The 27,823-nt window shown below is 56.0% G+C and overlaps 2 protein-coding genes and 1 pseudogene across 8 annotated transcripts in view; 1 reads left to right on the top strand and 2 right to left on the bottom strand.

Annotated features, from left to right (window-relative positions):
• Positions 1 to 19,243, top strand: part of MYO19 (myosin XIX) — a 33,511-nt gene extending 14,268 nt beyond the window's left edge. For 3 of the 6 annotated variants that reach the window (XM_070478600.1, XM_070478598.1, XM_070478599.1), the window contains 20 exons: positions 965 to 1,097; positions 2,025 to 2,094; positions 2,650 to 2,752; positions 3,394 to 3,490; positions 3,613 to 3,689; positions 5,150 to 5,246; positions 5,701 to 5,872; positions 7,867 to 7,940; positions 8,505 to 8,626; positions 8,872 to 8,985; positions 9,191 to 9,367; positions 9,681 to 9,833; positions 10,670 to 10,777; positions 11,658 to 11,728; positions 12,583 to 12,686; positions 14,208 to 14,323; positions 14,421 to 14,550; positions 15,719 to 15,804; positions 17,078 to 17,380; positions 18,486 to 19,243. In XM_070478600.1, the coding sequence (XP_070334701.1) occupies positions 965 to 1,097; positions 2,025 to 2,094; positions 2,650 to 2,752; positions 3,394 to 3,490; positions 3,613 to 3,689; positions 5,150 to 5,246; positions 5,701 to 5,872; positions 7,867 to 7,940; positions 8,505 to 8,626; positions 8,872 to 8,985; positions 9,191 to 9,367; positions 9,681 to 9,833; positions 10,670 to 10,777; positions 11,658 to 11,728; positions 12,583 to 12,686; positions 14,208 to 14,323; positions 14,421 to 14,550; positions 15,719 to 15,804; positions 17,078 to 17,380; positions 18,486 to 18,614 (2,436 nt within the window). In that variant the 3' untranslated portion in view covers positions 18,615 to 19,243. The other 3 variants (XM_070478601.1, XM_070478602.1, XM_020875900.2) reach the window with 3 other exon arrangements.
• On the bottom strand, positions 16,780 to 16,895 carry LOC139039321 (small nucleolar RNA SNORA11; annotated as a pseudogene).
• On the bottom strand, positions 19,114 to 25,991 carry ZNHIT3 (zinc finger HIT-type containing 3). 2 transcript variants are annotated; one of them, XM_020875909.2, is made up of 5 exons: positions 25,833 to 25,991; positions 25,709 to 25,740; positions 21,397 to 21,483; positions 20,111 to 20,194; positions 19,114 to 19,604 (listed from the first exon to the last, which is right to left on the bottom strand). In XM_020875909.2, exons 1-5 carry the CDS (start codon positions 25,916 to 25,918, stop codon positions 19,423 to 19,425), a joined length of 471 nt encoding a protein of 156 aa, XP_020731568.2. In that variant the 5' UTR covers positions 25,919 to 25,991; the 3' UTR covers positions 19,114 to 19,422. The 2 variants fall into 2 exon arrangements, with proteins under 2 accessions (XP_020731568.2, XP_070334713.1); XM_070478612.1 differs by lacking the exons at positions 25,709 to 25,740; positions 25,833 to 25,991 and adding an exon at positions 21,824 to 22,129.
• Positions 25,992 to 27,823: the final 1,832 nt, after the last annotated feature.

The following is a 27,823-nucleotide window of genomic DNA, read 5'->3' as shown; positions in this document are numbered from 1 at the left end:
TACAGATTCTTCTAGAAAATAGCAGAGAAAGGAACACTTCCCACCTCAGAGCAAGACCTAAAAATATATATATACTAAAAGAGCAACCAAAAAAAACCCCAAAACAAAGCTACAACTAAAAACTTATAGTGAGGTATAGAGCAGGGGTCCAGAGTCAGTATATAGAAATCTCTTGTGGTTCTGTGTCCTAGCAGTGAACAAATGGAAATTAAAATGTAAATAGACCTCATCTCAGCTGATTATAAAAACAGTGGGGATTTTATAATTAGATTGCCTGAGTATAAATTAGAGCCCTATCATTTACTGAATATGTCATCTTCAATAAAATTTAGGTGTTTTTGATGCCCGAGTTTCATCATTTTGAAAGCAGGTAGTATATAATTGCACCTGCATCTGTAGGGTTGGTGAACAAATACATGGCTCAGTAGCCTGCTCAGGTCAGTGTAGGCTGTCCTCCTCTGTCCCAGCGCCCGTCATTTCTTTTCTTCATTTTGCAGAGCCGGGTCTCTGTTGCGGCTCACAGGCTTTCTCTAGTTGTGTCATGCAGGCTTCTCTTGTTGCGGAGCGCAGGCTCTAGAGCACACAGGCTCAGTGGTTGCCACTTAACCGGCTTCTCTAGTTGCGGCTCTTGGGCTTAGCTGCCCCACGGCCCATGGGATCTTAGTTCCTAACCAGGAATCGAACCCGTATCCCCTGCCTTGGAAGGCAGATTCTTAACTGCTGGACCACCAGAGAAGTTCCTCACCACCGCCTCCCAATTCTTAAATGCATCCTCAGGAGCTAGGAGAAGCAGAAGTAAGTGTCCCCATCACACAGGTGAGGGACACAGTTGAATTCCGCTTTCAACCCTTTGATCAGCAACATGGATGGCAGACAAGAGGGCGGTCATGGGCCCCAGTCCCTGGCAGGCTCACATGTGGACGGGAACATGGGCACAGCTCTCACAGGGCCGTTTCTGCCGCAGACATGGACATCCCGCTGCCTGATGAAGTTCTACGCCATGGTGGCCGCCTCACCCACGTCCTGGGAAAGCCACAAGGTTGCCGAGAGGATCGAACAGCGCATCTTGAACTCCAACCCCATCATGGAAGCTTTTGGTAAGCCGTGTCCTCCGCACAGCACCTCCGCCCTGTCTCCTCCGGAATTTACCACCTTCTGGGCAGGGGAGCCGTGCTTTGAGACGCTCTCTTTGCGGGATGGAGAATGACTTATCGTTCGGCGCCTTGGATCCCCAACCACGCCTCCTGGCTACCCTTAGCCTCCTTCCAGCAGTGGTAGCATCACTGTCGTCCTCTCCGTCTCGCCCAGGCAGATGGAGCAGAGGTGAGGGAGAGGCTCACCCAGCCCATGTCCCGTCCTTCTGAACAGCTTCCTGATGGTTCAGAGAAGGGGGCATGTCTGAGGATGCACAGCAATCAGTGTCCGCGTTGGCACTCTAGATGTTGCACCTTACTGTCCGCCTCAATAGTAGCCGCTTGTTTTTTTTTTGAGGGGGGTGGTGGGGAATACTGGGTCTTTGCTGCTGCAGGTGGGCCTCCTCTCGTTGTGGCATGTGGAGGCTACTCTTCAGGTGCAATGCACAGGCTTCTCATTGCGGTGACTTCTCTTCTTGAGGAGCATAGGCTCTAGGCGAGCAGGCTTCGGTAATTGTGGCACATGGGCTTAGCTGCCCCGAGACACATGGAATCTTCCCGGCCCAGGGATCAAAAACCTGTGTCTTAACCACTGGACCACCAGGGAAGTCCTGACATCTTGTTTTTTATCCTTTCCCTTCAAACAAAAGTCCCTGACGGCCTAGATTGGCTCTTCCCCCTTTGCCAGGAAGCTGTAACACGACTGAATCACATTTGCTCACAGCCCAAGTGCCCAGTCCCTAGTCGTGTCCCCTGTGACCTAGAAACCAGTAGAGGGGCCTGTAGGTGACTTGAGGATAGCGACGTGGCCCCGGTAGGCCTGTGGGGACTCTGTGGGGCCTGTCCCCACCTTAGCCCGTGGGGACTCTGAACAGAAGCGGTGGTCCGCAGGGAACGCGTGCACATTGAGGAACAACAACAGCAGCCGCTTCGGGAAGTTCATCCAGCTCCAGCTGAACGGGTAATCTCTGCGGCCGCCCTGGCTGCTGGGGGGCCAGGGGGTGGGGGGCCAGTGCCCAGCCTGGGCCACCGCTGTGGGCAGGAGCCAGCTGCTCCTGGCACATTCATATGTGGGATGAGTGAACCTGTGCGTACACTTTGAACCTGGGGAACTCCAGCTGCTCCAGCCCGAGGGACTCAGGGACAGCGTGCCTGTCCTGACACGTGTGTTCTGGCATCTCCCCTTCACGGAGACTTCTAGTTAAACCTGTCACCTCTCAGCTGCATCTCTGAGCCTGAGGCTGGGGCTTCTGTTCCCGCCTTGGGCTGGGGCAAAATGAGGCACCGAGGCCTGGGCCCTGTCCCTGAGCTGGTTGGAGGGGACTGTCCCGGCCCTTCCCCTTCCCGCCCCCACCCCCAACCCAGGACCTGCCGAGTGGTCCTCCCGAGTCCTCATGACCCCCATTGCTTAAGTGGAAGAGCCGGGGGGAGGCTGCAGCCTGGCACACCATAAGTACCCAATAAATGACTCTGGAATGAACAGGCCACTAACGGGCTCCAACCTGCTTGTGCCCAGGGCCCAGCAGATGACGGGAGCTGCAGTTCAGACCTACCTCCTGGAGAAAACTCGAGTGGCCTGCCAGGCCCCCAGCGAGAGGAACTTCCATATCTTCTACCAGGTCGGTCCCAGGCGGGGCCCACAGCTGCCCAGGTGCAGGGCAGAGAAGGGTCTGTGCCCTCTAAACCTACCCGCCCCCCCGCCCCACCTTGCTTCCTGCCTCCTCTTCCCCCGGCTTTCAGCACTGCCGCCCCACTTACTCCCACAAACCTCACATCACACTGACGCCTCACCCTGGCCCTCGGCTCCCGGGGCAACCTCGGCCTGGCAGAGGGCCCTTGAGGCTGGGCCTGTCTCCACACGGGAAATGCTCACCTTCAGACGGAGGGCTGTCCTGGAACAGCAGCTGCCTCCACCAACCGAACAAGGCCTTCCCTAAACTGTGCCCCCTCCATCAGACTGGGAGTCCCCCAAGGTGTGGACAGTGTCTCCCTGCTCTCAGATTGGGCCCGGGGGCTCCTCAGGCGGGGTTAGGCTTTCCTTCCCACACCGCAGGCCCCGTCGGTGAGTGGGGTTTTTTTGCACCGAGTGGAGACGCCCAGAGCTGCTTGCCGCTGCTTTCGCGCCCCCGCCGGCCCATGGCTCCCCTCAGGGGCCTCTCAGTCTTGTGGTGTGGCTGCCGCTCCTCTCCGCCCGCCCAAGCCCATGCAGGCCTGGGCGTCCCGGGACCCCCGGCTCAGCCGCCCGCCCCCACCCCCACAGATCTACAAAGGAGCCCGCGCCGACGAGAGGGTCCAGTGGCGCCTCCCCGAGGGAGCTGCCTTCTCCTGGCTGCCCCACCCAGAGAGGACCTTGGAAGGTAGGGGGAGCCTTGCCCAGCCCCCTGGGCCGGCCCAGCAGCACCCACGCATCCCCCCACAACCCGTCGCCCCTCCTGACCTCGGGTCCTGATGTGGGGCTGTGACTCGGATTCCTTTGCAGAGGATTGTTTCGAGGTGACCAGGGAGGCCATGCTTCATTTGGGCATCGATGCCCCCACCCAGAACAACATCTTTCAGGTCAGAGGAAAAGCCACACCACTCACGTGTGGCGGCGGTGATGGGCAGCCCCCTTCGTAGGGCCCTTCTCTCAACTCAGGAGTCTCTTCCCCCAGGATCTAGAACTCTAGGCCCCAACAGCACGATGGCCAAGGAGGCGACCACCTCTCTGCGCAGTGGAGCCTGGAGACGGGGTCAGGGTGGACGGGGGCAGAGCACAGAGGGCTGCAGGAGAGAGCAGCACAGTGATCCCGGAGGTCAGAGGGACAGCGCCTGGTTCAGGTGTTACTCTGCTAAGTCAGAGCAGAGAAAACAATGCTGCCATGTGCTTGTCCAGCGTGTTAAAACTTCTAAATCATCACTCTTAGCTCACTTGCTTTTTTCAGCAGTTCCATGGGTATGGAAATTATTCCCATTCCATGGTTGAGACCTGCCCAAAGCCAGACAGCACTCAGTGGTACAAATAGTTTGTTGGAGACGTGCTGGTTCCAACTTCCCACCTCCTTCTCCTTCCTCCTGGGTCTCAGTGCTGGCCCAGGCAAGCCTCCGTCTGCAGGTGGTGACTCCCCCTGCAGAGCAGTGGGATGAAGTGTGGCCTCCATCTCCACGTGGGGGCTGCTCAGGCAAGGGAGAGGAATCACAGCCAGTACGGGTAGCTTGGCCAGAGAGATGGCACGGGGGTCAAGCCCAGGACAAGAGGACCACCCTAGGAGTCTGGCCAGGAGCGCGAGCTTGAGGGCAGCGTGAGCCCCAGCCCGTCCGCAACACCCATTAACACGGCAGCCTCCTCCTGCGGTGCTTGTGGCCTGGAAGCCGGTAGCATGTGAGCCACCCTTTCTGGGACCAGACAGGGATGGGGGGAGAGACCCCCCTCTACCGGTGCCCGGTCCAAAGGTTTCCAAATTGCTGGACCTGGGGGTCCTCTTTCTTCAGCCCCTGGGGGCTCCCCTGGGTGGACCGCTGAGTGCAAAGGCAAGGCAGCACCCACCGTACAGAGACCAAGATCACAGCTCCTTCCCTGGGCTGGGCTGGGCTGGGCTTCGGAGCCCAGCAGTGTCGGGAAAGGGCCGAAGGACTCCAGAGCCAAGCCCCTAGCAACCACACAGAAGTGGTCTGGACCACAGGAAACAGCAGGAGGCAGGGACAGACTGGGTGACCTGGCGCTCCCACTGGCTGCCCTGGGAGGGATCAGAAGCCAGACTGCCTGGATTCTCATGCTGGGTTCCTTCTTTACCAAGTGTGGGCTTTAACCTCTCGTCTCCTGTCTGTCATGGGCATCACCATAGCACGTGCCTCACTGGTTACTCGAGACAATCCGTATCACCTGTGTATAGAGTCCTGCCTGGCCGGGAGTAAGTGGGCAGTAAATGAGAGCTGTTGTTACTCTGCTATCCTGATTCTGTTCAGCAGGAGAGACCCTTCCCGGGCTGGGCTCAGCCCTTGAAAAGGTGCCCACCGGGTGTCCTCTCCTGCCCCCTCAGGCCCTGGCTGGACTGCTGCACCTCGGCAACACCCGGTTTGCTGACTCGGGGAACGAAGCCCAGCCCTGCCCGCTGGTGGACGATGCTCAGTGTCAGGGTGAGAATGGGGGACCTTGGTCACACCGCCCAGGAGCGAGGCAGGCCCCACCCGGAGGAGGGCCAGTGTGGTGGGATCAGGTACTAGGAGGCCAGAGGGTGCAGTTTGGGATCTGTGCCCCTGAAGCCGTCAGCTGTAGGGCCCTGCCCTGGAGAGGTTCCTCCTCACCCCATCTCTGCTATGGCAGACAGCTTCCTCTGCATCTTACAGATGAGAAAACGAGAGCTGGGGCGTGTGGGGGTGGGTGGGTTATGCAGTGCTTTATCCCACTCCTGGCCGTGTGGACTGGGACACAGCAGTCCTGGCCTCAAGTCCTGCCCCTGCCCCTGCTGAGTCTCTTCCCCCCGTTCCTGAGTTTGCTCTGCCCCACGGAGGGGGTCACAACCCCACCATGCTGACTTCAGGGGCCCTCGTGCAGAGGGCTGTTTGGACGGAGGGTGTCTGTGCCTCCCAGGCTCTGTCGGGACATCGGCCTTGCTGCTGGGGCTCCCGGAAGATCATCTGCTAGAGACACTGCGGATTCGAACCATCCGGGCGGGCAGGGACCAGCAGGTGTTCCGGAAGCCCTGCTCCCAGGCGGAGTGCGACACCCGCAGAGACTGTCTGGCCAAACTGGTTTATGCACGGTGAGTGCTCTGGGCCCTGCCCTCCTCCCAGATGCCCCCTGTCTGGAGTTGGACCAGACGGTGAGCGCTGCCAGGGAGAAGTAGACGGGTTTCCTGCCCCGTTCCCCAGCCCTGGGGGGATAGCAGGGAGTGGCTCCTGGGCTTCCCCAAGCAAAGCCCTTGGCTCAATTCCAGAGGGCTCTGCGTGGGAAAGTGGCCACAGCCTGGCCTAGATCCAGCATGTGGTTCAGAGACAGGAGCCTGCCTCACTTTGGCGGTGGGTGGGGAAGGCCCGCCTGGCTGTCTGCTGGCAGGGCCAGCCCAGAGGTGACGTGAGGCCTCCCAGGTCCAGGCGCAGACCTGTGGGTGCATAGGCTCCTGGGTCCCTGCCGTCACGCTCTCTGTGGTCACCTGGGGATTTGATAGCTGCTGGTAGAGCCGGGAGTTTAGCCCACGGTCTTGAGCAACACTGCAGGGAGTGGAGCCCAGAACCCGGAAGGCGGCCTTGGCCTTTCCCTGTTGCTTCTGTGGGCATCTCCACCCGTGTGCTTGGGGGCGTTTCTCACCCTGGGCTCTCAGACCCTTCAGGATGCCGCTGAGGGCATCTGGGGCCCAGGATCCTCGGAAATTATGGGATGGAACACCTCTGTGTGTGTATGTGTGTGTGTGGAACTTGGGTAACTGGAAGAGGGTGTGTGTGTGGAACTTGGGTAACTGGAAGAGGGTGTGTGTGTGTGTGTGTGTGTGTGTGTGTGTGGAACTTGGGTAACTGGAAGAGGGTCCTGTTGCTTTCATGAGCTTCTCAAGAGCTAAGAGCCTGACCAGCACCACTGAGGGAGTCAGAACCTCTGAGGGAAAGTGGCCCAGGGCCCCTGAGCCCAGACTGAACTCGGTTTAGCAAGGGACTCCGTTCTCACTCCCTTGAAGCAAATTTCAGGTCAGAATTTCAGGACAGATTTTTAAAGGTTTTGTGTCAGATCACTGCAAAATGGGTAGATAAAGTGGTCACAGACACAGTGAACCTCTAACCATGGATCATTTTACACACAGCAAACAGGTCCTTGTATCACTGGGTCTCTTGTTTTTACTACCTCACATGGATATTTGAAGCCCTTATTGCAAAAACAGAAACCGTTTAAAAGTCTGCAGAGCAATTACTTAAATCGTAAGGAAGAAAACCCTTGTATCATGTTGTAAGGCAGCCATTCCGTCATCTCAGGGGTGAAGGTTGCAGAGCGCAGGGTGTCACTGTCCAGCTGGGGTGACGGGGTGCCCTCATACAGGACAGTAGGGGAATGTCCTGGGGCCTTGAGCTCTGGCCTCCACTGGCTGAGGTTTGCAGGGGAGTCCAGTGAACTCAGTCCTTTATAATCCCACTCAGGCCTGACCTGCCACCCCTTCTTGTCAAGATGGCAGCTGGGTGTCAGGCCAGTGACTGAGGCTCACCCACACCCTGTCTAGCCCCAGCGTTCCACAGCAGACCTCAGCAATATTGTAGAGTCACTTCCAGATCACCGCATTAAAGCAAGTAGGACAAATTTATTGGTTTCTTGGTACATAGATAAGATGTATTTATACTACATGGTAGTCTATTAAGTGTGCAGTAGCTTTATGTCTAAAAGAACAATGTATAATAATTTTAAAATAGCACTGTTGGAAAAGTGGCACAATAGGCTTGTTCGATGTTGGGTTGGCACAGTTTCAGTCTGTAAAACAGGCAGTAGAGAGAAGCTTACTGTGATGTGCCTGCAGCTGGTCCCCTGCTCACTCTTGCAGTGGACAACCCAGGCCTTCGTGTGCCTAGGCACACACATGACCCCAGCCTGCAGGTGTAGTGGGCTGGGACAGGATGGGCGCAAAACCAGCGGAGCAGGTTTAGCCCTTGACCTTTCAGGCTCAGAGGATAGGCCCTCCATCCAAGGGGTGTACCCAGGCTGGAAGGGCAGTTCTGCCACCGTTCCAGCTCAGCTGGACCCCTCTCACCCGAGCCCACTCCCCCCCACACACACCAACAGGCTGTTTGACTGGCTCGTCTCGGTGATCAACAGCAGCATCTGTGCCACCCCCGACTCCTGGACCACTTTCATAGGTAGGTCTGGGGGCCTCTGGGCAGCTCCTGCACGCATCCCCTCCCACTCCACCAGTGTGGGGCGAGGTCCCTCTCTCTAGTGCCCGTATCTGGCCATCCCTAGCTCTCCAGGCAGACTCAGCTGGTGCCCGGGCCACAAGGGCCCCTTCACCCCCTGGAGACCCAGCTCCTGTCTCAGGAGAGTAGAACGGACTCGAAGGGCCTCGGGGGGGCGGGATTTGAGAACATCTTTGGAACCTGGGTGGGACAGTCAGGTAGGGGAGGAAGCAAAGCTCAGAGGCACCAGTGATGTCTGCTCACAGAACGGCGAGCACCCACTGAGCGGCCAAGGCCCAGGCCGTCCAGACTGGGTGGGACCTGGGGTCCCTGGGGCCTGGTTCCCTCACCTCCTTCGGCCTCTTCCTGCTGAGTTCTGAGGGGCAGGAGGTGGCGAGGGGAACCCCTCCCTTGGGGTGGGGGAGTGCCCACTCGGCTTCATCCTCAGGCTGCCGAGGGTGAAGCTTCCCCCCAGGCCCCTGTAGCCCCACAGTAACCCTCCACGGGTCCCCCGCCCTGGCTCCCCAGGCCTGCTGGACGTGTACGGGTTTGAGTCGTTCCCCAACAACAGCCTGGAGCAGCTCTGCATCAACTATGCCAACGAGAAGCTGCAGCAGCACTTCGTGGCTCACTACCTCCGGGCCCAGCAGGTTTGCGGTGGGGCCCGCGTCCTCACCCCCTCCCCGGCCCCAGCCCCGGCTCACTACCTTGGGGCCCAGCAGGTGCACCGTGGGGCTGCCCGCGTCCTCACTCCCTCCCCAGCCCCAGCCCCAGCCCCATCCCGGGTGCGGCCGGGCGCCTCAGTTCCCTTGGGCAACGTGCTGCCAAGGCCAGCGGAGGGTGCCCCCCCCCCGCCCCCCCAGCAGCTCAGACCATGACTGCCCTCCACCCCCAGGAGGAGTACGCAGTGGAGGGCCTGGCGTGGTCGTTTGTCAGCTACCAGGACAACCAGCCCTGCTTGGACCTCATCGAGGGGAGCCCCGTCAGCATCTGCTCCCTCTTAAACGAGGTGGGGGGTCATCGGCGTGCCCAGCCCCTCGGGCGGGGCCCGGGGCTTTTCCCGGGACCTCGAGGCCCACCCTGTGCCTCCTTCTCTGTGTCTGCTTAGTGGGTTCACTTGCCCGCTGAGCCCTCCGTCGCAGGGACTCCGTGGTGCTCCCATGGGTGGGTTCCCGCGCCCCTCTGCCCCGCGGCTGACGGCCCGCCCCACGCAGGAGTGCCGCCTTAACCGGCCAAGCAGCGCCGCCCAGCTCCAGACGCGCATCGAGAGCGCCCTGACCGGCCGCCCCCGCCTGGGCCGCGACAGGCTGAGCCCAGAGCCCAGCTTCACTGTGCTGCATTACGCGGGGCCCGTGCGGTACAGCACCGCGGGCCTGGTGGAGAAGAACAAGGTGAGCAGCGGGCCGTGGCCGGTGCCACCGGTGAATCCAGACGCGGAGGCATTGCCGCACGTGTGCGGAAGCATCTGCTGTGCTCCCTGCCTGCCTGCATATCCTCTCGGGGTCCAGGGTCACCTCTCAGACCCACCTTTATGAGGTCTCTGCTACTCCGGCACAACCTGCCCAGAAACAACCCTCCTCACACCGTGTCTCCTGGCCTCTAGGCTCAGATGTGGGCCGGCCCTCCTCCTGGGGCCCCATTGAGCAGGGCCGGCAGCTCCCCCTATCCCCCCGCCATCACCCGCCGCCTTGTCCTTTCCCATAGGACCCTGTCCCCCTGGAGCTGACCAGGCTCCTGCAGCAGTCTCAGGACCCCCTGCTCAAGGTGCTGTTTCCTGCTGACCCTGAAGAGAAGTCCCAGGAAGAGCCCTCCGGCCAGAACCGGGCCCCTGTGTTGACCGTGGTGTCCAAGTTCAAGGTGGGTCCCCTGGCATGGACACCACGTGCTCGCTCATGAGTGTCCAGCGTTTACCGAGCACCTCCTGGGATCGGAGCTGAGCTTCTGGAGCCCGGAGGCGGCCAGTAGCCGTGGTCCCTGTCTGTGGTAGACAGGAATCTGACAGATGGACTGGGGGTCTGTAGTTGTCATGACAGGAAGCCTCGGCCGGTGGGCGGCAGTGTGCCCTCTCGCCCACCGCCGATAGAGTGATAACAGAAGCGCAGTGACTGCTGAACCTCCGTGGCGGCCCACTCCTTCTGGACAGACCCTGTCCTCGGCGGAGCAGGCTTGTCCCCTCCTTGGCGCCGTGTGTGTCTCAGCCCTGCGTCTCCTGCTCCCCTGCCTCATCCCACCCTGCCACCCCTCCTAGTTTACGCCTTGTCCTGCTTCCCACTGCGGCCTTCTCATCACCTCCGGGGGAGGCCACCAGGGCAGCCTGGGTCAGGGAAACACCTCCCCGTCCAGCCTCAGCCACGCCCCTGAGGGCCCGCCCTGTGTCTGCAAGGCCCTGCGCTGTGCGATGGCGGCGGACAGCTGTGTCGTAGCCCCAGCACACAGGACAGGCTTAGTCATGACAGGAGTCGCCTGAATGAACGGCAGGGTTTCTGAGACGGTTCCCTTCTGGGAAGATTGCCCTGGTTGGTGTGGGGGAAGCCTGAGATCAAATGCAGACAGACAGACCAGGTGGAGGGTCACAGGTCAAGGAGGGTCCCTGAGGCCGCCTGGAGTCACCCCAGGGCGTGTGAGGGTCCTGGTCTTGGGGTGCCCAGCCGATGCCCCCCCCTGCAGCCTGAGCCACAGTCTCCCCTCTGCAGGCCTCCCTGGAGCAGCTCCTGCAGGTCCTACACAGCACCACACCCCACTACATTCGCTGCATCAAGCCCAACAGCCAGGCCCAGGTGCAGATATTCCACCGAGAGGAGGTAACACACTGGGCTGGCGCTGCATCGCGGAGGGTCCCATTGTGCCAGGACGCTGGAGGGGTGAGAGATGGGACATCTGCTCCAAACGGAGTGACGTGAAGAGGGGCTTCTCTCCCCCTCTCTGGCAGGACAGTCATGTACGGTTGTGTGGCCTGTGCCCTGCACAGTGGCCCAACCACAGGAGGCGAGTAGGGGCTACAGGGCATCTTGCTCTCTGCTCCCCAAGCCACATGCCCTAACAAGGACAGGCAGCCCAGAGGAATGGGTGTCTTTCATGATTAGCTGAGAGTCTGCATCACCTTACAGACCAGGCACAGGGCTGGCTCTGATGAGGGTGTAGTTCCTAAAATCTGCTCAGAAGTACCCTGTGGCCAGCAGCTGGCCTTTGCCCTGTGGAGGGATGTGGGTGAGGTGTGAGAGCTGGACTGTGCTGGAGTGGGTCCCACAGTCACATGGCTGATGTGGCCTTAGAGTCCATGGCCAGGATTACTGCTTTATGGTAAAGACGTGGGGTGGGTCCTGGAGCGTCTTCACAGTTTAACTTCCCCCGCCTCTCACCTGTGACGCACTGTGTTGTCTGCAGAATACAAAATAAATAAAAACTAGGAACTGGATTGGGCTGCATTGTGAGGCACAGTTGTAATCGGTGAGACGGCCAGCACCAGCCTCAGCTGTACCAGAAGCCAGGCTTCACATAAGGGACCTGGGGCTGCCGGGACCCCTTCTAGCAGGGATAGTCTCTCCAGGTCCCTCGATTGCTCGCTGCCCCGAAGAGTGTCCGCCCTCAGGGGAGCCCGCAGGTCCCTGCCAGCGGGGCCACTGAGGGCGTTGCGTCTGGGGCCTGTGGCCCCTGCTGCCCACGCCCCTCCCGTCTCCGCAGGTTCTGAGCCAGCTGGAAGCCTGTGGCCTCGTGGAGACCATCCACATCAGTGCCGCCGGCTTCCCCATCCGGTGAGTGGGTCGGTCTGTCTGTCGGTCATGGGGGCGGGGCGGGGTCAGGGTGGCGCTGGGCCGCGCGTCAGCGGGACGCAGAGATGGAGCGAGAGGCAGGCCCACAGGCCCGCGGAAGTCGGCCTGGAGCTCGAGGGCTGCGCTCGCTTGCTGTGCCCTGTTTTGTGGAGGCTCCGGGCCTGCCCTAGAGTCAGGAGAGAAAGGAGGACGTGAGTGGGAGGCCGTTACAGACCCTCCAGGCGCGAGGATGGCCTGGTGAAAGAGAGAAGGGGATAAAAACGGACCATGGCGTGGCTGTGGGAATGGGACGCGGGCTGATGGACGGTGGGTCACTGGGGAGGGGAGCGGCCAGCTTCCAGGCCACAGAAGCACCTTCCAGCTTCCATCTGAGGCAAATGGGTGAATCGGGACAGTTCCCAACACAGGGTGACCTGGGGGGGGGCGCCCGGGGGTGGGGAGTCAGGTTTGAAGCGTTGGGGCACATGAGGAGCTGTTCTCGGTGACTTTAACACCACGAGCAAGAAGGAGACCCCGTGGGAGGCGGGAGGTGTGAGGCCACTCCCTGAGGGATGAGAAGCCAGCAGCAGCCTGGAGGGAGTCGGGATGAGAGAGGAAGCGGGGCTGCGGGTGTCCTGGAGGCTGAGAGCGAGTGACCTCTGTGAAGGCCTTGCCTAGGAAAGCAAGGCTCCGTCTGGGAAAGACCAAGGCTGGCTTCCCGCCGAGGGAGCCCAGTGACCTCATCCACTCAGCAGGCAGTCAGGGCAGTGTCTGGCGGGTGGTCGAGCAGAGTAAACAGTGATGCCGACTCAACGCTGGTAACTCTTATTTCTCCTTCCACCTGCCTCGGCTTTCAGGGTCTCTCACCGGAACTTCCTGGAGCGGTACAAGTTACTGAGAAGGCTCCGTCCGGCCACAACCCCCGGCCCCCATGGCCCATGTCCAGCTGGAGGCCAGTCAGGTGAGGGCACCCACTGGCCAGTCATCTGTTCACCCAGTTCCCCGAGCACCTACTTGGACCATCTCAGGGCGAGGGCCTGGGCTTCAGAGATGAGTAACGACAGTCCTGCCCTCATGGGGCTCTTGGTCCAGTGGGAGAAAGAGACTAAAAGAAGGCAGTTAAGCAGTGAGCAAAGTGGCGAGGCAGAAACAGGATGCTTTGGATGGTCTACGAGGTATGAACCAGGAAGGCTTCCTGGAGGAGGTGGCATCTCAGGTGAGGTAGGACTAGCCAGGTGCAGGCACTCCACGGACAGGAGACAGCACTGTGTGTGTGAGGAGCTCCGGGCTGTTGAAGGTTGCTGGCTCCTGGGGATAGAGGACAGTGGGAGGCGAGGCTGGGGGCAGGCGGGCCCAGTCCCAGAAGCCAGACATTCTCCAGATAGATGGGAGGCACTTCCAGGAAGGGAGGGGGTGATACCAGCCTGGGGCTTTCCAGAGGTCACTGCGGGTGGGACCCTGAGTGGCCAGAGGGGAGAGAGGCTCTAGACGTGGGCACAGTTGGGAAATGTTGGAAAGAAATTGGTCAGACTTGGCGAGCATTGGATTCAATGTAGGGAGGAAAGGATTAGCCAGGCCCAGCCAGCGGGGAAGAGAGGTCGGAAAAGGGCTTTCTTTTTGGGGCAGCTGCCAGGCCAGGCCTGGCTGGGAGGATGTCGAGAGAGGCCTGCTCTGCGGGGGGTTGTCTGATGCACATGGCATCACTGAGACAGTGAGAGCCGGTATGAAGACCCTGGGCAAAGGCCGAGGATGGGGCGAGTCCCCCCGGTACACGCACCCCCAGGGCCCTCCCCCAGGGCCCTGCATCCACAGGCACAGTTTTGCTTCGCATCTCCCGTCTCTCGGGCAGTTTTCCCACTCTCCTTTCATCCTCTCTCCCTGCTTCTCCCTGCGGTGCTCTCCTGTTCTGTCTCTTGCCCAAAGCCCCCCGAGCCCCTGGTCGACTTTGCTGCTGTTTCTCATCTGCGGCGTCTCCTCTGGCCACCGCTGTCTCCAGAGAGGCCCTGGGCAGCTAAAGGTGGTCAGAGCCCTAAGGTAAACCCTCCGTCTGCAGGAGCTGCCCCGCCAGGTGTGGGGGGCAGGCAGGGCCCCCACTGGGGTCTGGGGTCTGTTCTCCGCTTTCCATCCACGGCGGGAGGGCTCCGGGGCAGAGGGGGAGGCCGGGCTGCCCCGTGCAGCCCTCAGCATGTTTGGGCCCTTGGAAATGGGCTGCAAAGCAGCGAGGGAGTCTAGGCACCAAGTGCCCCCTGCCCTAGGGGACCTCCGGGGTGGGGGCTGCCGGCCAGTGCAGGGCACAGCCTCCAGGGGGACCCCGAGATCCCTCGGGACAGCCTGGGGGACGATGAGAAGAGGCCTCCTGCAGCCTCCTCCCCAAAAGGAAGGAAGGGATGTTGAGACACTTGTGCAGTGGGAAGGAAGCCTGTGGCACGTCGGGGACACTGAGGGGATGGTGACACGCTGACGGGCCCTGTCTCCATCTCAGAGTGGCCTCCATGCGCTGAGCCGGCCATGCTGCGGGGCCTCCTCCAGGACATCCTCCACGCACTGCCAGCCCCGCTGCACTGCGGCAGGACCAAGGTGTTCATGACCGACTCCACGGTAAGTGGGGCCGGGGTGAGGAGCTGGTGGCCACGCGCCCGGGTGGAGGACGGGGAGCACGGGAGGCCGAGGACCTCAGCGGACACCCTTCCCCCAGCTGGAGCTCCTGGAGCGCAGGCGTGCCCAAGTGCTGGAGCAGTGTGCCCGCCACATCCAGCGTGGCTGGAGGAGATACCGGTGCCGCACGCAGGCCAGGCAGAGGCGGGCAGCTGTGCTCATCCAGGCAGGTAGGAGCGGGGCCCGGGGCGCACAGCCCTCAGTCCCGGCCAGTAGGTGGGCCCGGGGGCGGCTGTCTCTGCAGCTGCACGCGATCCCACGGGATACCTGTGTCCCTTGAGGCGTTGCTTCTAGAGCCCCCACAGACCAAAGCGGACTGTGTCCCAGCCTCTAGGTGTTAACTGCATGTCCCCGTGGTGTGCTGGGCCTCGAATTCCCTGTCCAGCTCACCCAGAGCACCCCCAGTTCAGTGTGGACCACGTCCCACCCCAGCCCTAGCCAGCTGTGTTTGTATTTCTTCCCTCGATGACAACTGTCATCATCACTCGGGTTCCTGGGCTTGCTGAGCTTAAGAAGGTAAAAAGCAGTAAGATCTGACGACACAAGGAAGCAGTGTATGAACCACGACACAGCCTCACTTTGAAAAGCAAAAATACTAGAAACCCAATATCTGACAGTTGGTGGAGTCATGGCTACGTTATGGACCCATCCTTGTGATCCACCCAAGAAGTGTTTTGAAGAATATTTTTAGTTTCATGGAAACCCCACTTCCAATATGATGCTTAAACCTGGATGATGAGCTACACAGCAAGGTGATGCCACCTTCCTAAGGTGTGTTTGTGTGTATGGGCCTGAAAAATATTAAGGATACTGCAAAACTATCTGGGTTGTTGAGATAACTGGTGACTTTCAAATGACTTTACCAAATAGCCCTTTTTCTGAATGACTGTACCAAAAAATCAGAAAATGCATATTTCAAAAGGAGAAAATTAAAATTGCCCCATGATCAGTCTCACATCCAGTAGCTAGGACCTTCACCAGCTGTGGGTGTGTGGTGGTGTCCTTCGTGGATTCATACGGCGAGCGAGCAAATTCAAACGAGGGCTTCCAAAAAGAGGTCGTTTTAAAAGATGCAGACACTTCAGATCCCTCGTGTTCCCTGGGCGTTGCCCAGGGTGGGAGGTGGCAGCCTCCCCTTGGCTGTAGGCACCTGCCTCCAGGTCTGAGCGCTGTTTTTCAGAGCCAAGTCCGCGTCACGCTCGCTCAGCCCCTGACCTCCCGTGGGTGCCACCATTCATTCCCGTGTTTACAGCAGTTCTGGCGTTGGCGTAGCCTGGTTTACCAAGAGCTCTAACCAGCATGTCACTCTTGTCTCCTGTTTCTGAACAAACCCCTCAGCTGTCCGCTCCTGGCTGACTCGGAAGCACGTCCAGCGGCTGCACGCAGCTGCCACGGTCATCAAGCGTGCGTGGCAGGAGTGGAGGGTGAGTGCCGAGCTGGAGGTCAGAGCAGGCCAGGGGCTGGCCCTTCCCACGGGGCGGGCGGCCTCGCGAGTGATGTGGGCCCCGCGCCAACCACACAGCAGGACGGCTGTGACACAGAGGGGCCCGAGCCACCCTGGGAACACACCAGAACTCATACAGCCGAGCGCTTTAAAAGCACAGATTTTACAGTGTATCAATTAGATCTCAATAAGGCGGATTTTTTTTTTTTTGAGGTTAATTTGTGCTTTTATTTGTCAGTATAATTAACCACAATGGCCTGCAGGCTTCTTTGATCTAAAAAAAATACATTTTATATCACAGTCCAACAAACACACACACATATATGTATACATACATAAAAGTGAAACAAGTTTTGCCAAAAATGTCTACCCTAAGTGTTAAATTTTTTTTGGAGATCTTTTTTTAAAGCAGTTTTAGGTTTACAATAAAACTTGACAGGAACGTACAGAAATTCCCCATATTCTCCCTCCCCTCACATGAACAGCCATTATCAACAGAACGGTACCTCTTTTTTCTTTTTAGACCAAGGATGACTGCATTGACACATAATCAAAACATCCCCAGTTGACCTTAGGGTTCCCTTTAATGAGCAGAGCAGTGTTGCGTATTCTGTGGGTTTGGACAAAAGTATGACCAGATAGATCCATCATTGTAATGTCGCTCAGAGTACTTTCACTGCTCATGAAAACGTCTGTGCTCTGTACATGCCTCTGCAAACTCCTGACGACCACTCATCTTTTTACTGTCTCCAGAGTTTTGCCTTTTGCAGAATGGCATACAGTTGGAATCTTTTTCTTTCTCCTTGAAATGAGAAGTTCAGGCCGTTTATGAGACCACTCCTGGCCCACCCAGGCGTGGACCGGACAGGCTCCGGGGGCAAGCTCCCCCACCACACGCTGCGGCTTTCCTTCCAGCACTGGCCCTGCCCAGCGGCCACGTGGAGGTGCAGGGGACACGAGTCGGGTTTCTGCTCACAGGAAGGCCACACGTTTTGTGCCCCTCGTCAGAGTGAACCCAGGTTCCTGTTACAAACAGACAAGCCATTTCTTCAGGCCCCCTGCTCTGAGCACACCCCAAAGGCTGTTATTTTTTAAAAGTATGTGCAGCCTCAGCACAGTCGCCCTGGGTACAGGCTTGTGCAGCATCCAGCCAGGCGCCCTTCAGCTCACCTTGTTCAGGGCGAATCACTGAAGAGACTTTTGGGTTCTGTTTTCCATCAAGAGAAAGCTGTGATGTGGTGTTCTTTTTTAAGATCAGAATGGCCTTCCTTGCTTCTGAAGAACTGGATGGTGTGGAAGAAAAACACTCATCTCAAACTTCCTGCTCCCCGAGCTCCAGCCCACTGCCCCCGGCTCAGACCAGGCTCCAGGGCGCAATAACCCGGCTCTGGCCCCTGGGACTGGCCCTGGCCAACGCGGCGGTGGGCGTGCATGGCTTTCAGAGGAAGCTGGTGGTCTTCGCCTGCCTCCAGCTCCCCGTGGGCAGCCCCAGGAGCTGCGCTGTCCAGACGGCCCAAGAACAAGCCGGAGTCCTGTCCATCCGAGCACTGCCTCAGGTGGGCCATGCGATGGGGGTGGCATCCTGACCGCCCCACTGCGGGGTGGGGGGCAGAGCCCGGGGGTCGCAGCAGGAGCAGGACTGCGGCTGAGATGAAGGCCTCCAAACCCCTGCGCATCCCAGCTGGTGGCAGTTGGGTCGTTCCTATCATTACAATTAGGGTTTTCCAAAGCCCTTTCACTTTTAAAAAGCTGCCTCTAAGTGTTCTAGCATCTCTTCTGAGTCATCTTTAATTTAGTCCTACTTCCAAAAAAATTGGTCGTGGTAACAGCAGCTTTTTCCCCTCCAATGGCGCTGGATTTAGCACCACGCTTCCCCCTACTTGGGCTTCCCTGGCAGCTCTGACGGTAAAGAATCCCCTGCAATACAGGAAACCCAGGCTCATTCCCTGGGTTGGGATCCCCTGGAGGAGGAAATGGCACCCCACTCCACTATTCTTGCCTAGAAAATCCCAGGGACAGAGGAGCCTGGCAGGCTACAGTCCATGGGGTGGCAAAGAGCCGGACACGACTGAGCGAGACTAACACACACTCTCCCCTCACTTGTATTCTTTGGTTTATCCTATTCCTGACAAGCATGTGAGTCAGTGGTCCAAGATTTTATATCGTGGGCAGCCGCCAGGGAAAGAGGCAGCGAGCACAGACAAGAGCTGATACCCGCCTTTTACAAGGATCAAGTGACACAAGGCAGAAGGAAGGAAATGCTGCATTTCCTACCAGAGGAATTCCTATAGGACATATTCTTGATAAAATTGCCATGACAACACACAGGCCCGCCAGAGCGTAAACAGAAGTGCAGCTCTTTGATCTTCCAGCTTTAAGCAGTCCTAAGACTGGGACAGGTGATATTCTTAGCAGGGGAGAGCTCCCTCCTAGCATTTCCTCATCCATCTCCTGCTGAGTGGATGTGACACTGTCTTTAATACTGTTTGGGGCTTTGCTACTGTTTTAAAGTAAGGAGAAAAAGCACACTCAGTCAGTCCTGCCTCTGCTTTGACGCCCTCGGGTCCTCGGGTGTCCCCACCTCCCTGCACTCCCAGCCTCACTCCCGAGAGGTCCCTTCAGCCTCCCGGGAGCTGGGGCTAAGCTGCGTCTCTCTCCCAGGGCTCCATCAGGTTTCACTGCAGAAAGTCCCCGCTGCGCTATGCTGACACCTGCCCCGGACCCTCGCCCGACAGCGTTACTGGCTTCAATCAGATCCTGCTGGAGAGACACAGGCCGGGCCACGTGTGACCTCTTCTGCCCTCCCGGCCTCGCCCGGCCGGGCCACCCCCATGCCTGTTTCCACAAGGCCTTCTCCTGCCAGCGGCCTCGCCAGGGACACGTAATCAACACCCGGCTGCCAGGTGACTCCCGCAGCGACTCCGAGCGCACTCGGGGAGCTGTGGCTCCAGCCTGCAGGCGGGCCAGCGGCTGCACCGGTGGCCTGGGGCGGCAGTCTACGCACCCCCCGACCCTGACGGGTGTCAGGGTTGGCAGCAACCAAACCAGGATGAGGAAACGTCAGGGCTGTCACCACCTTCACACAGCCAGCTCAGCAGTGCTGGCCATCACTACAGCGGGCACCCCACCCTTCCAACCCCGCAGGCAAAGTCAGCTTGAAATCAGCTCTAAAATTGCGGCTGGGGGAGACTCTGCCTTGAGTTCCTTTAAAAGGAACAAAACCTTACTATTTAAATATCTGATTAATTTAATTTCAGGCAACTAGATTATAAATCAAGAATGATCAATGTAATGTACCAAAGAACCACCACACCGTAATTTTATTTCGAAACACTGAGCAAGTTTTCACTCAAATGGGTGTGAAAGCTCAGTAAATATTTATGTCTTAATTGTATCAAAAATAAAACACTTAAAAACCACCATTTGAATGTCGAGTTCTCTGTCCATACGGGTCTACCAGCGTGAGTACTTCCGCCTGCCTGCACCCCAGCCCGCAGTGCTGGAGGGGGCAGGGGGGGCCCACTTCAGTCCCGAGTCCTGGCAGCGCTGCCCACACGTGACGGCCTCCCGGGAGGGGCAGGCAGCATGGTCATCCACCTCAAGGATCCTCGTTCTGAGACGGCTCCACGATCCTCAAGCAGCAGTCGGCAAACTCCACAAACAAGGGCTCCTGCATGCAGGCTCGCATAAGCTTGGCCTTGTCATCTGCCCGATCGAGGTCGACCATCAGCTGTCTGAGGTGCGGGTTGAGCAATAAGCTCTTCAGCGCTGCAGACTCCCCTTAAAATGAACAGCGAGGAGAGACAAGCTGAGCTCTAGTGGGTGCAGGCAGAGACAGCTGAAAGCCAAATGTTCCAAACGTAATAAACACCAAGCATGCTGCACCCCCTCACCCAGCATTTCACATGAGGTGAGGCTTCCCAGGTGGCGACAGTGGTAAAGAATCCACCTGCCGACACAGGAGACACGAGATGTGGGTTCAATCCCTGGGTCAGGAAGGTCGCCTGGAGAAGGGAATGGCAACCCACTCCAGTACTCTTGCCTGGAAAAGTCCACGGACAGAGGAACTTGGTGGGCTACAGTTCAGGGGGTCGCAAAGACTTGGATGTGACTGAGCACACATGTTCAAATAAGGTGGGGTCAGCATATCAGATGGTTTCCAAGTTAAATGCTATCGGGACCTTATTCTTTTATACCTCTGTAAACATCTTAATGCCATTCACCTAAGCAAAAGTTATTTTACCTGCACAGACTTAGCTAAAAAATTGTCTTACTTGCAGACTTACCTAGGTTCTTTAAATTCTGCAAAGACACTCTGTCCTCTTCCTCGTCACTATTGAGAAAATCAGCCACAGAGTCGTCGTCATCATCTAAGGAACATAACACAGCCACCTGCTTATGACCGGAAAGGAAAGCTAGGTGCCAGATTTTAACAACTCCAGTAAATAAAAAATGTGTGTGCACACACACGACAAGAATAGAGATAATGCAAGTGGGCACAGACAAAACCACCTCTTCTCAGGAATTTGTGACTATGCTAACACTCTTATTTTAGGAAAGTGAAGACCTGGTGACTTTAACAAATGCATCCTAGTGTTCACACAAACTATGTTTGGGATTTGGGCCTTATTTTTCAGTTCTTCCCACACCACCTTTGCTCACTATGGCTCCAGCCCTGTCTGTAAAAACCCACGGACAGGACTCCCCTGTGTTTTCGGCATGGGTGGGAAGTTCTGAACCAATAAGGAAGTTTCTCAAAGGGCAGAAGTGGGCCATCCCCTGGCTCTGACTGCTCAATACCTTTTCAGTGGCACCGGGAGGGGCTATCTTCAGAGCCCAGCATGATGCATGGTGCGTAGGAGGAATTAAAGGGTACGTGGGGCTTGCCTGGTGGCCCAGTGGTTAAGAATCTGCCTTGCAATGCAAGGAACACAGGTTCAATCCCTGGGCCGGGAAGATCACGTACGCTGTGCCACAACTACAGAGCCTGCACTCTGGAGCCCAAGAGCCGTAAGCACTCAAGCCCGCTCACCCTACAGCCTGTGCTCCATGAGCGAGGCCACCGCTCTCTGCAACTAGAGAAAGCCTGCACACAGCAACCAAGACTCAATACCAGAAAAAATATATTTTTCTTTTAAAAAAAAAAGAGAAGGCTAGATGGATGGGGAGGACGGCAGCACACTCGCGCTGCAGGCTCTGAGGGCCGCCAGGAGTAGCAGCAAGGTTAAAGGCAGCGCGCCGTGTGGGTCCAGGTCAGGTGAATCCCCGCCAGGCCCAGGGAGGGAGACCCGAAGCCGTGACTGGAGCGGCTCCTGCCAGCAGGGTCCACCACTCACCCCAAACCACGGCTGTGGCCTTTCCCCCCGCTCCCCGTCCTTCTCCTGAATCTTCAGGCGGCCCCACATCACCACCCATGACGACCTGTGCTCTGGCCCCGGTGCACAGGGCTGAGGAAGCTGCTGCTCCTGATGAACTTGACGCCTGGCCCAGCCCATGAGTCCCTTCTCCTCTTTCTACATATTCTATTTGAAACCCTTTTCTCGGTTTGTGTGTTTGCAGTCAACCAACCCACCTTCATTTTCCACAGGCTTTTTAGTTTTTGCAGTAAGAGCTGATCTTATTTTTTTCTCAACAGGACCAGCTGCAGGCTTGCACTGCTCTGAAAAGACACAAAACTCAGGTGTACATCACCTCCGTTTGAGTGACAAGGCTGCACCACTCCCCCAAGCCAGCATCCAGCATCCAGGGGGAAGCCTATGTAGGGGGTAAAGGACTGGGTGGGGGATGAAGGAGAGGAAGTGAGAGATTCCGTCAAGGGGCCCGCCTCACGCTCCCCTGGAGCCTGTCTCCATCCTCCCTGTCCTGCCTAATCCCACAGACACTTCACCACGACTCAGGAACACACTGACTTCAGTTAGCCGCAAACTGTGTTCTCAGCAGTTTCAGATACGGAATGCGTAGGTACCACGTGCCACTGGGAGTCCACACGTGAAACTCACCAGGCCCGCCTGGGAGGGGTTCCGCCTCACACAGGACAGAGATGGACAAGATAAGGAGAGTCTCAGCCAAGTCACCCAAGGGGGTGGGGAGACGAGAGGCGGAGGTGCTGCCAGCTGGAAAGAGCATTCCGGGCAGAAGGAAAGGCCCGTGGCTGCAGCGGACCCTTGAGTGAGCAGAGTCAGGAGCAAGGAGGTGGTGACGAGCAACTGGCAGCTGATGGGCAAAGCAGGCCTGGCAGGACGATGGGGCACAAGAAGAGGAAGCCGCCTCCAAGACGCAAGTCTGTCTCACACCGTACCACCTTTATGTGGAATCTAAAATGACACAGATGAACCTACCTATGAAACAGCAACACACTCCTGGACACAGAGAACAGACCGGTAGTTGCTGACGGGGAGGGGGCTGGGGAGGGATTAAGCGGGAGGTTTGGGTTAACAGATGCAAACTATCAGAGGGAGAATGGATGAAGGGTCTTACTAAATAGCACAGGGAACTAGAGTCAGTATCCTATGATAAACCACAAGAGAAAAATATAAAGAAAAAAGAATGCTATGTATGTGCATAACTGAGTCACTCTGCCATACAGAGATTAGTAACACTGTAAATCAACTATACTTCAATTAAAAAAAAAAAGACCACCAGACATTATGCACCATCTATAGCTGTCCTATGACCACCTGCAGTTTTGCCAGAGACTGACCCTGAGCTCTGACCCAGTCTCTAATCTGTCAGTTTTTAAGAAATAGAGGACTGAGGAGCATGCCTAACTGCAGCATGAGTTTGCACTCAGCAAAACCCAGACCGTGGGGAGTTCTGCAGGTCAAACGGCGTGGATTCTTCCCCAGAGAAATTGTTTAAAAAAAAGATAATAACAAAGGACGGAGGAGCAATTTACAAATTAAGAGAGACTTAAAAAAAGAATCACATTTTGGGGGAATTCCCTGGCAGTCCAGTGGTTGGGACTCGGTGCTTTTGGTTAGGTTAGGTTAGGTTATGTTCAATCCCTGGTCAGGGAACTAAGAACCAAATGAAACAACACTCTTTCAGGATACATACTTGCATAATAAAACTGGAAAAGCAAAGATGTGATTGCATAGAGGGGTCATTTATAGGAAGTGAGAGCAGTGGGTCAGGGCAGGGCATGTGGAGGAGTTTCTGGAATGTATGGCAAAGTTCTATTTTTTTTTTTTTAAAGTTTTTATTTTTGGATGTGCCGGGTCTTTCTTGCTCCAAGGGCTTCTCTCTCCTTGCACCAAGTGGGGGCTGCTCTCCTGCTGCAAAGCACAGGCTCCCGGGCATACAGGCTTCAGTGGCTCAGCTGCCCCGAGGTATATGGAAACTTCAGAGACCAGGGATGGAACACACTGCCCCTGCACTGACAGGCAGTTTTTTTTATATTTTTTAAAATATATAATTATTTTTATTTTATTTTGGTTGCACTAGATCTTTACTGCTGCACACGGACTTGCTCTAGTTGCAACAGGAAGGGGCTACTCTTTCAATGCACGGGCTTCTCATTGCAGTGGCTTCTCTCGTTGCGGAGCAGAGCTTCTACAATGTGGGCTCAGGAGTTGTCACGCATGGGCTTAGAAGCTCCGAGGGGTAGAACCTATGTCCCCTGCATTCACTGGCAGCTTCTTATCCACTGAACCACCAGGAAGTCCAAGTTTTATTTTCTTGACCTGGGTGGTGTTCGCCTTAAATTCAGTAAGCAAAAAAAAAAAAAAAAAGAATCTACAAATAATAAATGCTGCAGAGTGTATGGAAAAAAGGAAACCCTCCCACAAAGTTGGTGGGAATGTAAATTGGTGTAGCCACTATGGAAAACGGTATGAAGAGTCTCCAAAAAACTAAAAATAGTTACCATAGCCCTCAATCCCATTCCTGGGCATATACCCAGAAAAAATAAAACCTCAAATTTGAAAAGATACATGCACCCCAATGTTCATAGCAGCACTATTTACAATAGTCAAGACATGGAAGCAACCTAAATGTGCATCAACAGAGGAATGAATAAGGAAGATGTGGTGTATACATATATGGCGGAATACTACTCAGCCATAAAGATGAAATGATGTCATTGCAGCAACATGCATGGACCTAGAGATTATGATACCTAGCGAAGTAAGTCAGAGAAAGACAAATAATCATATCACTTATACGTAGAATCTTAAAAAATGATACAAATGAATTTATTTACAAAACAGAAACAGACTTCAGACACAGAAAACAAATTTATGGGTCCAAAGGGGTGAGGAAGGATAAATTAGGAATATGGGATTAAGAGAAAAACACTACTACGTATAAAACAGATAAACAACATGGGCCTAAAGTATATTACTGTTTCATTTAGTTGCTAAGTGGTAGCTGACTCTTGCAACCCCATGGACTGTAGCCCGCCAGGTTTCTCTGTCCATGGGATGTCCCAGGCAAGAATACTGGAGTGGGTTGCCATTTCCTTCTCCAGCAGATCTTCCCAACTCAGGGAATTAACCCATGTCTCCTGCATTGACAGGCAGATTCTTTACCACTGAACCCCCAAGGAAAGTATATCATAGGGAACTATATTCATTACCTTGTAATAACATAATGAAAAAAAAAACAAAAAAGGATACAGATCACTGAATCACTTTGCTGTATACCTGAAACACTGTAAATCAACTATACTTCAATTAAAAAAAATTTTTTTAAATAAGAACAAAGCAAGCAGGGTTTCCCTGTGGTCCAGTGGTTAACAATCCGCCTTCTAATGCAGGGGACACCAGTTCAATCACTGGTCTGAGAAGATGCCACATGCCATAGGGCAATGAAGCCTGTGGGCCACAGTTACTGAGCCCATGTACCCCAGAGCGGGTGCCCCGCCAATAAGAGAAGCCACTGCGACGATAAGGCCAAGCACTGCAACTAAAGAGCAGACGCCGCCACCGAAACTAGAGAAAGTCCCTTAGCAGCAAACGAGAACCAACGCAGCATTCCCCTCGCCCCCCCTCCCCAAAAAACATACTAGCAGAGAGGCTGGAGTTTTCACCACCGAGGAGTGAACTGCTCCAATCTGTGTATCGGGAAAATCACCCAGATTGCGCTAGGGGGTCTCGGAGGGGCCTCACAGGGCTGCAGGACCAGAGAAGCATTCCAGACACAGCTCCCAAACTATTCCAGAAAGCAGTTCTACTTCTTTCCTATTTTGAGCCGAAAGGGTTTGTGTTTTTTTTTTTTTAAAGTGCTCCGGAGACATTAGGGTTAAAAAAAAAAAAAAAAAAGCTGGAGCGGGACGGTGGTGCTGTAAAATCAGAGACTGGAGGGGCTAAAACTAGAGGCAAACCACCAATGAGGAACTTTAACAGAAAAGTCACTGAGAGAGGGGGAGGGGGGGCGCGGGGAAGGGCCCCTGAAGACTGAGAAGAGGCGCCGGAGACAGAAAAACTTAAAATGTAGACGTGACAACAGTGAGCCAGGGACGTTGCTCTTTACCGTAAACTGGTGTCCCTCCCCGTTTCTATCAAGACATCACTTAAAATTAAAAAAGAAAACGTCGTTAACCTCAGCCAGAGCAGCTTCTGCCAAACGAAGCGGAGCTGAACACTACGAGGAAGGCACAGCTAGGGGAGGCTTTAGAGGCAAAAGCCAAAGACTGTTTAAAAAAAAAAAAAAAAAAACAGATGGCAGGCAGAAGGGAAAGTGGGGCAGAGGAAAGGTTTCTGATTGTCCATCAAGTGGAGGCGCACTCGTAGGAAGAGGTATCCGCCTGCCCACGATGAGTGGGAGGCGGTCCCCAGGGTCAGGCGTTGCAATGCTGATAGCAGGGTAATTGCCGGGCCCGGGGCCCACGTCCCCGAGGCCGCAGCGGGACAGGGCGCTGGGGTCCACGAAGAAGGGGGCCTTACCTTTGTGCTTCCGGAAGCAGGGCAAGGAACAGCTGCAAAAACAAAGCCACAGGCCGCGTCAGCTCCGAGGGCGGAGCGGACCCTCCTGCCGTCCCTCCCCTGCCCCGCGACCCCCGGCACTCACTAGGGCACGCGGCAGGCGGGGCAGCGGTATTTGGGCTTCTCCAAACAGACAACGCATACGGCAGTACCGCAGCTGAGCGACGCCATGGTCTCTCCCAGGTCGCTTTCCCCGCCGGCGCGCCAGCCCCGGGCCCCCTCGCCCCACGTGCACGCCCTTTCTTCCGTTTCCTCAACCAGGACCAATCAGCGTGCAGCACTTACAGTCACAAGCAATCGATTAATCCCGCTCCTCGTTCCAGGCCTGAGAAGTAGAAAGTCGATGCACTCGATACGCATCCAGAGCCCATTGTCAGGGGTACTCCCTGATTAGGGCTTCCCTTGAGGCTCAGTTGGTAAACAATCCGCCCGTAATGCGGGAGATCTGGATTCGATCCCTGCGTTGGGAAGATCCCCTGGAGAAGGAAAAGGGTACCCACCCCAGTATTCTGGCCTGGAGAATCCCCCATGGACAGAGGAGCCTGGCAGGCCACAGCCCATGACATGGTAAAGAGTCAGGCACGACTGAGCGACTAAGCACAGCAAATGAGAAGTCCACACTCTGGCCAAACCAGACTCAGCTAGACCATGTGACACACATGTGCCCTTCCCGAACATTTTTCTCACAGGAAAGGAAGACAAGCCTTGGCCACTGACAAATGTTTATTGAGCTCTAACTGTGAGCCCTGTGCTTCTCAGATGCTTGGCTGGGAACACCCAGGGATTAGCAGGCATCTCTGGGAGCTTAAGGCTTAGAGTGAAGGTAGGAGGGAGAATCCCTGGGTGGGACTGATTGGCCAGGGAACAGATGAGTGACCTCTGGCCCAAAGGTGGATATCCTGGTCCAGAAAAGGGCTTGAATGCCACCTCGGGCTTTAGGGATAGACAAAGTCACATTTTATTGGGAGCCCTGTTCCTCTTCAAAGCTTTGAGCACTGTCCAGCTTTACCAGGCTTCCCACTCCACATGTGCGGTACTGTCTTGAGGTCATAAGTCACCCTCACCGCCTAATCCTAACCCTAACCCCTTTGCATTGATCCATCAGCCCTCAGGATCTCCTTACTACAAGGGCCCCACTCCACTGTCACAGTCTGTAGGGATGAATCTGCTACATCCCCAAGCAGCCATTCAAGTCTCAGCTCAGACCCCTCACTGTCTGTGTCACTTGGAGAGACTGGCTACCCTATCTGAGCTCCCTCGCCTGTTAGAGTAGATGTTTCTACTTTCCTGAGCTATTGCAAGGCAGAGAGGTGACTGTAAAAAGATTTGTGATCTGAAGTGCTACAAAGGGTTATTTATGTGATTTCTAGAGTCTATAACTCTTTTGAAGCTCTGGTCCCAACCCCATAAGCCCAGGTTCCAGGCTCTGAGTCCCTGGAAGCTGAGGTCTTGGAGCTCAGGCCCCTCTAAAAGGGTTCCACTGCCAGCCTCAGTGAGCCGCACTGGGGTTGGGCTGGAATGAGTAGCCGTCACTCCTTCGGCTTTGCCAGGCTGTTGAGGCTGCTGTCCAGTCCTCGGTGCTGAAGTGGCACTGCCCCTCTGGTTGCCTACCTGCCCCAGCATGCAGCTGCCCCTGCCTCCAGCCTCCTAACAGAACTCACACCAAAATCCAATGTTTTCCCACTGATCCAATACTCTGATGCATTCATTGTATCCCTCAACAGTTATGACCGCTGCTGGTTTGAATCAGAAGTCTCCCAGAAAGTCTGCACTTAACAGGGAAGGACAGAGGTCAGTGACTTGAATCCTCTGCTCTCTGGCATCAGTACTAATTCCCCAGCTATGGACATCACCATCGCCCACCCAGACTTTTCCTGTGAGCTGTGTTTGGAGGCTGAGGCCATGGAGAGTTTCCACAATTTTCAGGGGCTCAACCTGAGCCCATCCACATCCACACCCACACCATGCTGACTCCCCTACCTTCCGGTTCAGAGATAGTGCCTCCAGCAAAAAGAAACTTCCTGGAATTCCTCTCATGCACATTGCATTCAGTAGAAATACCTCTTCTACTCTGGG

This window comes from Odocoileus virginianus, chromosome 17 (genome assembly GCF_023699985.2).
Source record: "Odocoileus virginianus isolate 20LAN1187 ecotype Illinois chromosome 17, Ovbor_1.2, whole genome shotgun sequence".
NCBI classification, from domain to species: domain Eukaryota; kingdom Metazoa; phylum Chordata; class Mammalia; order Artiodactyla; family Cervidae; genus Odocoileus; species Odocoileus virginianus.
Note: the sequence above shows the minus strand (reverse complement) of the source record. Positions and strands in the feature narration are given on the sequence as shown.

What these genes read in the sequence shown, in the direction of transcription:
- ZNHIT3 (XM_070478612.1), bottom strand. Translation starts at nt 21,950, where the DNA reads ATGCTCTTTCCAGCTGGCAGCACCTCCGCCTCTCGTCTCCCCACCCCC. An exon ending in ACCCCTCCCAGGCGGGCCTG is followed by an intron (nt 21,484 to 21,823) that starts GTGAGTTTCACG and finishes GTGTCTTTTCAG; the next exon opens with AGCAGTGCAAGCCTGCAGCT. An exon ending in AAAGCCTGTGGAAAATGAAG is followed by an intron (nt 20,195 to 21,396) that starts GTGGGTTGGTTG and finishes TATGTTCCTTAG; the next exon opens with ATGATGACGACGACTCTGTG.